This window comes from Cupressus sempervirens, chromosome 2, assembly GCF_028749045.1.
Source record: "Cupressus sempervirens isolate cs-2001-9-10 chromosome 2, ASM2874904v1, whole genome shotgun sequence".
NCBI lineage: Eukaryota > Viridiplantae > Streptophyta > Pinopsida > Cupressales > Cupressaceae > Cupressus > Cupressus sempervirens.
This window is the reverse complement of record NC_143119.1, coordinates 709,068,821-709,082,139: the sequence shown is the minus strand read 5'-3', so window position 1 is coordinate 709,082,139 and position 13,319 is coordinate 709,068,821. Positions and strand designations below refer to the sequence as shown.

The following is a 13,319-nucleotide window of genomic DNA, read 5'->3' as shown; positions in this document are numbered from 1 at the left end:
TAGTTAACCCCCAAGTTTTTGCCTTGTGTTTTAATTGGATGTGAATATTCGAATTCCACTTACACTTTTCCTACACCATTTCACTACCATGCAAATGGAATGTTACTATAGTTACAATAAAATATTATTATGTTTAACTACAACATCCTTCAACCATGCAGAAATATAAGCTTGTGCTTCCAATCATCAATAAAAGAAACACTCATGTACTAATGCTTAACTAAGAAACAGATTATTTCACATAAAACAATGCAGCTAAGTTGATTTTACATCCTTAGTTATTAATTATTATATGAGAAATGCATTGCATGTCTATCCACATTGAAATAACATCAAATATATAAAAATAACTTCATAAACTTTTAGGTATAATATATGAACCGAGTTACCTCAAGTTCATATTCATCATCAATTGATTTGCCACTATTGTCAGATTTTGCCTCGTCTTCACGTATTCTCTTGCTTGACAATGCATCCAAAAGTTCTGTCCATACACACTCAATACACTTAGTTGCCTACAACAATCATAACAACCAGAATTTAGACCAAGCTTTTGTTCCAATTTTCCATACTAAATCAATGTGAACCTAAGAAACAGTTAAAGATGGTGTGAAAATAAATTCAACCATGTAAAGAATAGAAAAATGATTATGCAGCTGGTCTGTCAAACCAATTTAAGATGTAAGAGTACAATGCACTTTGAAATCTTCAACAATAAGGATCTGAGATATGCCAACCCATATGAATTTTATATAGGAGAAATTTTTAAAGGCCATAATCATTACAATGTAAACAAGCCCGAAATAATCTTTCAAACTTTTCAGCACCAAGCAAGCACAAAAATATAAGAATGTATCTATTAAGTAACAAGAATGAACCTAGTCTAAACTTGACCATAATTAATGAAAAGAACTTGCCATATATAAAAAATATGCAAAGGTTAAAAAATCAATTTCATCACATAAACAAAATAGTCTCTAAAGAAAACACAACTCTATTGTTTTTCATAGATTTCGGATCCTTCTTTTCTTTGGCAATTCCCACAACATCGAAATAGAGATCATTCATAGATGTTGCAACCTAGCCCAAATAGTTTTATATATATATACAGTTAAGAACAAACATAAATCATCGAGATGGTTTCCTTGTTTGATTTAGTTAGCATCTACAAATTGACAATGTGAATAATATTACAAAACCTTCAAGATTTCTATGCACCCAAAAAGAACACTCACATTTGAAAACTCAAAGTCTGATGTACCACATATCTCGATCAGTTTCATCCTATCAACTTTTAACTACATCCAAATAAATAAGTTAGGTTTTTGCATAGCAAGTTCTAGAACTTAGGGTGGGTATATGGATAAACAAGAAACCAAAGTTTAGAGAAGACTAACTTGAGGCCATTACTGTAGCATTTTTATATGTGTGATGATAAAAAGAAACACAAGAGTAAGGGTTTGAATTTTGTTTATGTTGTTCACCCAAAAGAAAAAGGAAAAGAGAAAAAAACTGCTCCTAGGTTATATCCTTCATTCATATTGACTACAAAATAAAAGGATTATTATTGGCCTAATAACAAGCTTGAAGTATGCAAGTACAAACAAACCTTATTTCTTCTTGCACATAGGTAAAAAGCTACTGCAGTGAACACTGGATGACCATAATAAGCACTTGATCTTCTGGACTCTGGTAGAGCAGCTATAAATCTTTCTTTGTATCTATATAAGGTTAATATTAGAATTGCATATTTGATCATGATTTTGGGCTGACAAGACTCGAAGATCATATGCTAACCCCAAACTTATCAGAGAGCTCAAGGTCAAAGTATAAGAACATAGGATTTCATTTGGTATGCCCTTAGGCCTTACACTGATGAAATCATTATACCCACCCTAATAATTTCCCCAAGCACAAAGCATACTATAAGACTTTGAGCCATAAATTTCAAAAGATTGGAAATCCAAGAAAACAAACCATGTGGATCTTGAAATCTAAACTAAGGAAACCTAGTTTCTCAAGTTCCATAGAGCACTATATAAATATTTGACCAGTAAGTTGCAAAAGGTCCAAAGTTTAAGTAAACAGACCATTTGAGAGCTGAAAACTAAGTCAAGGAAAATGGAACTTACAAAGACAAGACTCTTTGGGCAGACCCAATCAATCTAAGACATCCAAACTGGATCCCAAGTTCTCGGATGTCCAACTTTGGCCTTGCATTCAATTTAAGACATCCAAACTGGAGTCAAGAAGGTTAATTATCTAAATTGAATCTAAAGACAAGACTCTTTGGGCAGACCCAATCAATCTAAGATGTTTGAATGAATCAAATGATTTTCATGACTTGAAAGTGTAGACGTGACATTTGGTTACAATGAATACTTTTTTGATCTTTAACAAATTGACTCTGTTTTTGCAAGTGATCATTCAAGGATCAAACTTGTTGAAGATGAAAGAAACCTTATCAAAAACAATAGTAATGAGTGTAACAGTGCCTGTAGCAGCTATAATGGTGAAATGGGCCAGCATTCTCAATGCCAAATTGCCCACAACTATTTTTGTCACTGCTGTCACACTTGCTCTTGTGCTATTCTACTCCATTTTCAAAAAATGACATTAATTAGCATTTCATAAATCTTTCAATTGCCCAAATAGATTTGGGAAAGCTAGTATGTTTTATATGCTGTAATTATAAAAAGTGTTACTAGTAAGAGTAAGAAATGGCTCTGATTATGCTTTGATCAAGCCAATGCTTTCTTTATTGTATATAGTTTTCAATTGATTCCTCATATTTTATATACAATATTGTTGAAATGAAATCTTTCTTGAGCAAAAACTCTTATTTTACAAGTACCTCTGTTGGGCAATCTAAATGTCTATTTTAGGTTTCTTAGAATTTTAGTATGGTTTAAAACATATATTTGATTATAATATTTTATAATAATTAATCACTAATTTATTTATTTATTTTTGTTGTTGGAAGGTTTTATATTAAATTTACATAATTCTTTTAGTTATTTGATATATGATCATGAGTTTTAGGTTGAAATTCTTTTTCTAAGAGTCAAAGATTAAAAAGTATTTATTTGCCAAAAATCTTGAAGAGCATGATTTTTTTATCTCTTATGATATTGAGGTCCAAAGCTTGAAACAAAACTTGAGTCTAGTAGGATTGTTCAAAATCATTCAACTTGGAGTCAGGTAGGTAAAAAAATTAGACAACTCATAATACAAATATATAATTCGTATTGAAAAAAATGATATTATATATATAATTGTTTTATTAACTTATACAATCTATACTCAAAATTTCCTACTGAATATTTGTTAAAACTTTTTACAAATCCTCAGGATGCATCACCATTGCAAAACCAAATATTTCTCAATGATATTGACTATAAGATCAAAAGAGGCATATCTCCAATATATGCATTATAACCAACTTTAAATAAAAAACAAAACCATCCTATATGAATTTGGATGCAAGCAATCATCTTCATCACTTATAATATAGTAAGACAATGGACAATAGCACAAGCCTTGACGAATCAAAAACCATTAAAATATCATGAAGAGAAAGCCATTTGATAAAGGGCCCATTATTATTGTTTTTGATAAGGTTTTTTTCATCTTCACCAAGTTTGATCATTGAATGATCACTTAGAGAAATAGAGTCAATTTGTTAAAGATCAGAAAAGTATTCATTGTAATCACATCACATTCATGGTAGACATGATATATCTCAGGTTTACACTTATTAGCCCCCTTCCCCAAATGTCACATCTACACATTCAAGTCATATGAAAATCATTTGATTCATTCAAACGTCTTAGATTGATTGGGTCTACCCAAAGAGTCCTATCTTTAGATTTGATTTAGATAATTAACCTACCTAAGTAACTGATTCAATTTAGATAATTAACCTACCTAACTCCAAGTGCATTTTGCATTGCATTTAAGGATCTGGTATATGCCTTCTCAGAAATTCCACTTAGCCTAATGGCCTTCTGTCTATCAAAGGGCACTTGTAATCTATACAAACAATGCATTCAATCATTGCAAATTAAATGTCATTGTTGCAATTTTTCTAATAAAATCATTAAGAATGAGAACTGGAAATCCATGAAGGCTAAGAAATGGGAATCATCTAATGTTCAAGGAACAATTTCTCCTCTTGTTAAATTATTTCTTCCTAGACAACATAGATCCAATCCTGAGGAATGCAGTGTAATGGCAAGGATAGATGACATTAATAAGATTCAACCTAGTGTTATATTATCTCACTGCCGGCATGTGGTATGATCTTTGTTGTAAGGATTATGCTATAAATTTGAGAAATGACTTGATCCTTTTCAATGTAAAATCAGATGAACCCATCTGAATAAGATTCAAGAAAAATTACATTGTAGCAGCGAGTTCAAAGCAAAGAACCAATTTGCAAACCTCACTCTGTGGATGAAAAGGGGTTAAAAAAAGGCTCAATGATGAATATTCCCAGTAAATTGCATTCCATATGATAAAAATTGCACTAAATTTGACGCATTTCTTAGATAAACATACCACAACAAAAGTGGGAGAATTAAAATGTACATTACATCTTAGCTCCTCAGCTTTCTCGATAACCTTGTTGTCTTCTGCAAGGCCCAATTTTCTTCCCAGCCCATCCATATCCACGTTTCTCTACAATGTATGGTTGGGAAATGAATGTTACCCTCTTTCAGCCACTGCAACCAAAGGACTTCTCACCCTCTGTAGTTCACGAGCTCATCCTCCAAATGGACCAACTACAGTTCCACTCGCAACCTGCGCAAATCAACCCGCGTGAAATTTTTAAAAAAATTGATTTTAACATAACAAGCCCATGTTGGTTGAAATTTTGACCAACACAGGCATGAATTTTTAAAAAAAGACATTTTTTCTTGCCTATTCTGACCAATTTGACCCCATTTTAATAGATGGTCAAAATTTTTGGTCAAAAAATAGGGTCAAATGTACTAGTGATCATGACCTAAGGTGGAGATGGAGGAGTGAGATGAGGACCTTGTGTCTCGGGTGGCATCTACATCTAATCTTGCTATTGAAGTTCATCTGTATGGGTATCTCTGATCTTATCTCCAACTAACTATGTACCCATAGGCATAAAATCAAAATTAGGGATGGAGAGAACATCATCACCTTGCTCCCTTTGCTCATTCACCCATCATTGTACTTCATCTTCTAAAGAAGAGAGTTCTACCATTTTTTCTTGGGTAGGTGGTAGGGTATTTGTGGCACTCTCCCTTCTTTCCAATTCTATGGCTTTTGCCAGTTGAGTTCTCCTTTGTAGAGCCACTTGCTCCCCCTCATTTGATTCTTCCTCTAGAATGGTCTCAGGAATAGATGGATTAGGCACTATTTTTTATGAACTCTTTGCCTCTTATTCATTCTAACCTTGATCCTCTTTTTTTTGTATGGAACCATAGAAGAAGTGGGCTCTTCATGTACTGGAGGAATGGATGTCTCTAGAATCTCTCCCTCTTCTTGTTGACTTGACAAAATAGGAGGCAATGGAAATTCAACCTAGATATGAGAAGCTCCACCATCCTAGGACTCTTGGGGACTTGATTCTTGTTGCTGGGAAGGGGCCTGTTCTTTAACATGCTCTACCTGAAATCTCTGAGGAGAGGTTCTCTACCTCTTTCCCTTCCACTTTGAAGAGTGGTAGTATCCCACTGGATGATCAAGTTGGTAGACTATTTCAGGCCTGATAGGAACTATGACTTTCCTTCCCTTACCCCTTTCTGGGTGAGCATGTACATGGAAGATCACTGTATCTAGAATTAGATCAAGTGGAAAGCGTTTCTTGATCCAACTCTTTGTCATTCTAATGACATGTCTCGCTCAATGATTAATATCATCTCCTTTCTCTCTATCAACTTCTACATTCAGAATGGGTCTCTCACTAACTTTATCTGTATTGAATAGGGGATCGAGTAGCTCCTGCAATTCTTGTAGCCTTATCTCATCTAGGATGGTCAAATGGAGAGCCTTCTCTACTAAATACAAATTCATTCTACAATAGTCTCTAATACAAACATCGTAGTCATTTGTGGAGTTCATTCAATGATCTTCAATGGCATCCTCGTGATAAAACTCCTTTCCTGCCAAGTTTTCCTTTTTACCAACATTGTCAAAGAATGGATAAGGAGAGTTATACTCTTCAAGAGGATAATTCTTCCATTCCCACTCAAAAGTTGGGATATCCTACTTTCTCTTTACCTCGTATGCTCTTATTACAAAATACCAATCCAAAAAAGGCCTTCGTTATCTTTTGATCCTCTCATAAGCTGACTCAATCTGTCGAGATATTTCCATCAAGAACAACTTGTCACTTGGGTACCTCGGGAGTTTCTTCAGATTAATAGATGCACCACCTACCCGAATGTATGTGAATATCTAAAACTAGATGAAATATACACTGAGAGCTATGATTTGTGCCTTGGCTTCATCAAACAATCTCTTCCCATAATCCTCTTTGATGAATCGAATGATGGAAAAGATGAAGGCATCATTCACAATTTTGTACTCCTTGCTCTACGGTGAGAGCTTCTTCTTCACCAGCTGAGGATAAACTATATATGGCCATGCATTAGGGTCATGCATACTGCCCTTCTTATACAACCTAGGGTATTCAATTGCCCTTGTTGCAAGTAGATACACTATGTAAGAAGTCATATAGAACTTCTTCTTATCCTTTACCATCCTCAACTAATCACACAAGCTTTTGCTACATGTGGTAGCCCAATCCAGTGGTATTTTTGTGTGTCTGATGGTCTCAATGAATTTGACCATGAATGGAGTGAGATGACCCACTATAGGAAAACCCATAACTCTACTTAGGAGAATGATTGAATATCTAATGTCATCCTTCATGTATCCTTGAGTCATATCCACTTTGCTAATTGTCTTTCCCCAAGGTGGCTTCTCAATGAATTATAAGGAATATATGATGTCAATGGCCTCCTGGTAATGATCTTTATGCCACCTCTAAGCTGCTTCATATGAAAGTTTGATGAACTGATTGACTCTGGGCAGATGGAAAACCCTCTCGATGTTATCTAGTCTTAGATCCAAGACCACTTCCCCAATGATGCTCTTTACCACCCTTTCAATAAGAACAAAATGTCATGATTTTGGGGTTACACCTTGGAACTTGTAAACAACTAGTTTTGTTGTTGATCTGGATGTGGACGCCAGCTAATTATATTACCTACACATCACGAGAAAAAGAAAACATGATCAATCATTAGATAGCAAAAAAAATAGAGAAAAAAGAGAAAAACATCCCCCTTAGGGACTTATTTGTTTTTTTTCTTTTCTTTTTTTCTTTTTTTTTCTTTTTTTTTTAAATATATATATATTTGAATGATGGATGCAGGTATAGGCATGAGCGCCAATGCGTGAGCATGGGCATGCATGCACATGTACCACATTGGCACCTCGAAGGGAGCCACATGAGCACTAAGCACAGTGCTGCAAAGGCACTAGCACGGGCATCATGCACAGTAGTGTGAAGGTGAAGGCACACGTGGGCATCGTACACATGCCCAAAAAAGGGCCCTACTTGCGATGCCACATGCATAGTGCCCCATGCCATAGTGGTGTGTTGTATAGGCACAGCACACATGCCCAAAAGGGCATTGTGCACAATCATGCCACAAAGGAAAAGGCATTGTGTGGGCACTGTGTGCATGCCCAAAAAAGGGCACTTCTTGTAGCACCGCAATAGTCTATTGCATGCCCTCAAGCCAAAAAGGGGGGGGGTGTGTGTTCTTACCTCTCCCTCCTTGCTCTCAAATGAGAAATGAATGAAATAAAGGGGGAGGGAGGGTTTTATAACTCTCTCTCTCCCTCTTGTAAAATGTAAAGTGTGCTTTGCCTCGATGCGCACACGTGTAGGAGAGGGGATGAATTTTTTTTTAATTTTATCCCTATTTTACAACTTTAAAGAAATTTATTTCTCCTAACTCTCAAACTAAGTGTTTGAGAGTCAAAAAAATATTAGGTGGTCCCCATTCCTAGAAAGGAATGGGGTATGTGTTATGAATACCACAAAAAATAGCCCCAAAAAAAGGAAGAAATGACAAAAGCATTTCTTCATTAGCGAAAATTCTTCCAACATGTGCCAAGCACTAACCAAACTTTAAAAGTCTCAAGCATCTTTCAAATGACTCTTCAATCAAAATCTCATAACTTGAAACATTTCAACTCAGTGTTTGCATTGTGTATTCATTTCCTTTTAACATGTCAGGATGCAGTCAATCAAAGTTTTCCAACAACTTGAAACAATCTTCCATTCCTCCCAGCTCATTCATTCGAGATCTCCTACGAAGGCTTTTATTTATCAATTACTTGACCAAATGAGAGAATCAGTTTGAGGGCTCTTGGCGGGATGCCACGTTCTTTTGAATTTATGTCTTTTTTAATAATTGCTCTGTGTTGTTCAAAATGTTACTTTTGATAGAATGATACTTTGAATACAAGATACTTCATTTTGGAAGCGTATATTTTTCCATTTTAGATCTTTAGAATCCTTCAGTCTTAACACTGTATTATTTTATTTACTTTTCTTCTTTTCTCTCTTTTCTCTTTTTTTGTTTGTTTTGTATCCTTAGTATTCTTAGAATATGTAGTTAGAACATCAATGGCATTTCTTGGATTTGATCTCTTATGAACATCCCTTGCATTCCTCTTTTAGAACTTTTGGAAACTCTCACACCAAGCAATGATCTTAACAACCTTTTGAGGAGACCCGTCTTGTTTGAAACAATTGAAGTTTGGCCCATCTCTTGCCATCTTTGACTTCAAATTGACAACACCTAAAATAGTCAAACTTTTAAAATTTGCAAAGTTTTGAGAATTTTGTGGTCTAAGACTCTAATTTTCAAATTGAGAGTCTCCTATTTCCACAAGAAATATCCACTACTTGGTATAAGACACACAATCATCTGAATGTTTTGACAAAGAAATACCTCTTCCTAGAATCAGAGCCAAAGAGTGGTTAGTGAAATCTCAAGAAAAAAAATCTCAAGTAAACCTTACCCTAGGACTAACACAACTTTGAAAGGAAACACATGACTGGAAGCAAACACACTTGCAAGAATGAAAATCTAAGCTAAATGCAAAAATTAAATCTAACTAATTATTTTATTTTATTTTTAAAATTTTTCTTTTTTTTTCTTTTAGGCCTCAAAATAATGCTTCAGAAATTTCCCATTTACAGGCAAAGGAAGAAATTTCCCTTGTAAGTAACTTAGCCTAAAAGTGTTCTTCCCAGGATCTCTATGATTTGATAAGGGCCTATCCACAAGCATTGAAACTTGGTATGACTCCCCGGCTTTTCTTTTGCCTTATCCCAAAGTAGGACAAGGTCGAAGATCCTGAATGATTTGATCGTTGCTCTCTTGTCGAACCATCTTTTAACAATAGCTTGATGTTTGGCCATGTGCTCCAATGTAGCTATTCATTTCTCATCCATTTCCAGAAGATTCATCAATCAAATTTGTATTCTATTAGCATCATCAGCATACCCACTCATGAATTTTAAGATAGGAATCTTGAGATTGAGTGGGAATACTAGTTCTTGTTTGTAAACAAGCAAATTTGGAGAAGTCCCTAAGGCATTTTTAACTCTGACTCGATCCATCCAAAAGGCATATTTCAATTGTGTGTACCAATCCCTAGGATTCTCTTTCAACAATCATTTTATCATAGTGATCAAGTTCTTGTTTGTAGACTCTGCTACCCTAATTCCTTATAGGTAGTAATTTGAGGAGAACTTCATAATGACTTTATTTTCAAATGCCCATTGGATCAAGAATGTAGATGCAAATGCAAACCCATTTTCACATACAAGAGTGAATGGCATTCCAAATATAGTAACAATATGTTCTTCCAAAAAGTCAGTCACCACATTAGTAGTGCAATTTCTAAGTCTCTGCCTTTGTCCACCATGTGCAGTAATTCGTAGCTATAAGAATGAATGCATGTCTAATTGATGATGGTGGGTCTACTGGACCAATGAAATCCAGTCCCCACTTTGCAAAAGGGCACACCTCGTATACTATTTTTAGTAACATTTTTGGGTGCCTCTCTTTGTTAGCATTGTTTTGGCATTTATGACAAGAATGCACATGTTCAAAAATATCCTTGAATATCGAGGGCAAAAAATAACCCGATCTTAAAATCATGTGAGTATTTGCTTCTACTGAACCATGTCCCATACCATACTTGTCATGAAAATGTTCCAAGACATCCTTAGCTTCTTCACATACCAAGAATTTCAAATAAATCCCTTCATAGTTCCTTTTATATAGCTTGTTATCAAGTAACTTGTAAGACTCACATTTCATCTTAAGTCCCCTACGTTGTGAACTGTTCATCCATTTGGGGCATTGATCTTGTAAGAGATAATAGATAATATCCTGGTACCACACATCTGTCACCACACCTTGATTGATATCAACTTGTGATATAACCATCTTCTTTTGATCATATTCATATGTTTCATCATCAAATTTGAATTCCTTTTGATTTTCATCTTGGTTATCAGCTATCATTTTTTATAACCCTTGGCCTTTGACTAATCTCATATATTGAATTTCAAGATTGAATTCCTAAAGTATGGAAATCCACTTTCCCTTCCTTTCACCAAGTTCATTTTGCATCAAAAGCATCTTTACCATTGGATTAGGTACAATTGCACACACCTTACTTCTGAGTATGTAGTGATGAAACTTATTTACTACCTTGATTAATGCAAAGGACAATTTATCAAGATTTGAATATTTCAACTCAGCATTCTTCAGAGGACAACTCATAAAAGCAATTGGTCACTCATCTTCCTTCTCTATTTTTTGTGTCAAGATCCGTGTGCAAGAGTGTTCAGAAGAAAAGGAATAGATCTTGAATGGTAACTCATCATCTGGACTCACCAAAATTGGGGCTGTGGAAATGGTAATATTAATATCTTTGAATGATCCCTTTATCTCTAGTACCCATTCTGTTTTAGCCCCCTTTTTGAGTAAATCATTGAGGGGGTAGACTATCTCTCTGAAACCACTTATGAATTTGCGTACAAAGTTTATCTTTCCAAAGAAAGATTTCAATTCCTTTCAACTATGTAGAGGTACTAACTTTAAAATAGAATCAACTCTATCTGGATCAATGGAAATTCTAACTTTAGAAATGACATGTCCCAAGAGCTTCCCTTTAGTAACACCGAATGAACATTTCTTGGGATTGAGTGATATGCCGTACCTATAGCATCTATTGAATACCTACCTTAGATCACCAATATGAGTACTTTGATCTTTTGAAAAGACAGTCAAGTCAACCATTTAGATGACTTTACACCTATTTATCAATCCTTTGAAAGCTCCATCCATTTCTCGTTGAAATGTAGCTCCCACATTAATCAACCTGAAAGGCATCCTTCTATAAGCAAATGTTCCCATCTTGGTTGTGAAAGCAGTCTTTAGCCTATCTTCTTCGTCGACCATCACCTAATTATATCTCAAGTAACCATCCAAGAGTGACATCATCTTTAAACCATTAACAATTTGCAATACCTCATCTAGTGAGGGTAGAGGATAGTTATCCTTCTGAGATGCTAAATTCAAGTTAAAAAAGTCAACACAAAGATGAATCTCTCTGGTCTTCTTTCGTACAAGAACCAAATTTTCCACCCATGTGGAATGATAGATAGGAAATATGATCTTAGCATCTAGAATTTTCTTAACTTCTTTTATAATTAGTGGTTTGATAATCAAATTTACTGGTCATTATCTTTGTCAGAAAGGTTTAGCATCTAGTTTCAACGGGATGTCATGTGTAATAATCTTAGGATCATAAGTCTTAACTCTTCATAGCTCCAAGAAATAACATCTTTATACTCAGCTAGCAATTTGAGCATGTCATCTCTTTCTTGTTGATTGCACTCTTTTCCTATTCACACCATTTTTGGTTCTTTATCAGTACCCAAATTGTACAAGTCACATTCTTTGATTCCTTTCTCTTGAGTTTCCCTTCTATTGAGTGATGATTCATCATGATCAAAGATGCATTTAAGTTCAACCATTCCTTTTGGAATCATTTTGGTTTTCAAATTAAGGATTCCATCATCATCCTGAAGTTCATCATCTTTAGGCTTGTCCTCAGGTGTATCATCAATCTCTTGTTCTTGAAAATGGCAACTACACATAATAAACTCGAGTATATGTTGATCATCTTGAAAGGCCTAAAAGTTAGTGATATTGTCAAGAATGGAAGGAATGGTAACTAATTCAACTAAGAATCTTTTTAACTTTGTCTTTTCAACTAGTTTCAAAGCACTAGCTGAAATAGCAAGGGTATCTACTACCACATTCTTTCTTCTTGGAATGGATTTGATGTTTAGAGCTTCAAAGTCATCCATTATATCCCATACCCTTTTCCTATAAGTAATTAATCTTTTTCTGTTGCATGAGTATATGGATTTTACTTGTTGTATAACCAATATAGAATCCCCTTCGATTATGAGAGTGGTGACTCCTTTTTCCAATGCAAAGAGAAGTCCTTGAATCAAAGCTTTGTATTTTGCACCATTGTTAGTACATCTAAATTACAATTGATATGCAGCATAGAAAGACCTAACTTTTGGATTGATTAGTTCAATATTTGCATCAGCTCCTGATTTTCATCTAGAACCATCAAAGCGGAGTGTCCAAACTACATTTTCCTTGGCTTTTATGACTTTGTGCTTATTCATCCTTAACTTTTCTTTTACTTGAGCCTTGAAAAACTATTTCTTGGGAACCCATTGTAACTTTCCTCATGTAGGGCTTGATGAGTCCCCTTCATATCCTATGGATAGAGGAAGTGTGTGTTTTTCTTGTTTCTCCTAAATTTCCCCTATCAGCTCTTTGATTTGCTCAACTTTAGGTTCATGATGAATGACTACTGAAGTCCATCCTTTACCTTTCACATATCATCTTCTTCTTTGAACTTTAATCATCCCTGGAGGAGGAGAAGATAAACCTCCACCATTTGAAGAGGTTTCACTATATGATACATTTAAATCTTCACTTTCTTCTTTAGTCTATTCAATAAGGTTGGATGAATTCACAGAATCTTGACTTTATGTGAGTTCATCTTTTGAGGTCTTTGTACTCTACTTTTCCATCATTTGTGTTAATACCTTTGCTATTGCTTCTTGGCATACTAAACATTCAAACTTTGAATGACTAATTTTGTGTAACTGGAAAAATCCTAGAAGAAGGAGGATGCTAGGGTCATCTTCC

The 13,319-nt window shown here is 34.9% G+C and overlaps 1 protein-coding gene across 1 annotated transcript in view; it reads right to left on the bottom strand.

Annotated features, from left to right (window-relative positions):
• The window catches only part of LOC149575342 (origin of replication complex subunit 6-like), a 45,219-nt gene extending 40,551 nt beyond the window's left edge, over positions 1-4,668 (bottom strand). Inside the window, exons 1-8 of the mRNA XM_089816026.1 lie at positions 4,561-4,668; positions 4,403-4,449; positions 3,928-4,032; positions 2,133-2,213; positions 1,610-1,721; positions 1,236-1,298; positions 994-1,080; positions 390-497 (exon numbers count right to left, since the gene is read on the bottom strand). Coding sequence (XP_089672152.1) covers positions 390-497; positions 994-1,080; positions 1,236-1,298; positions 1,610-1,721; positions 2,133-2,213; positions 3,928-4,032; positions 4,403-4,449; positions 4,561-4,668 — 711 coding nt within the window. The remainder of the gene's footprint in view (positions 1-389; positions 498-993; positions 1,081-1,235; positions 1,299-1,609; positions 1,722-2,132; positions 2,214-3,927; positions 4,033-4,402; positions 4,450-4,560) is intronic.
• Between the last annotated feature and the right edge of the window lie 8,651 nt (positions 4,669-13,319).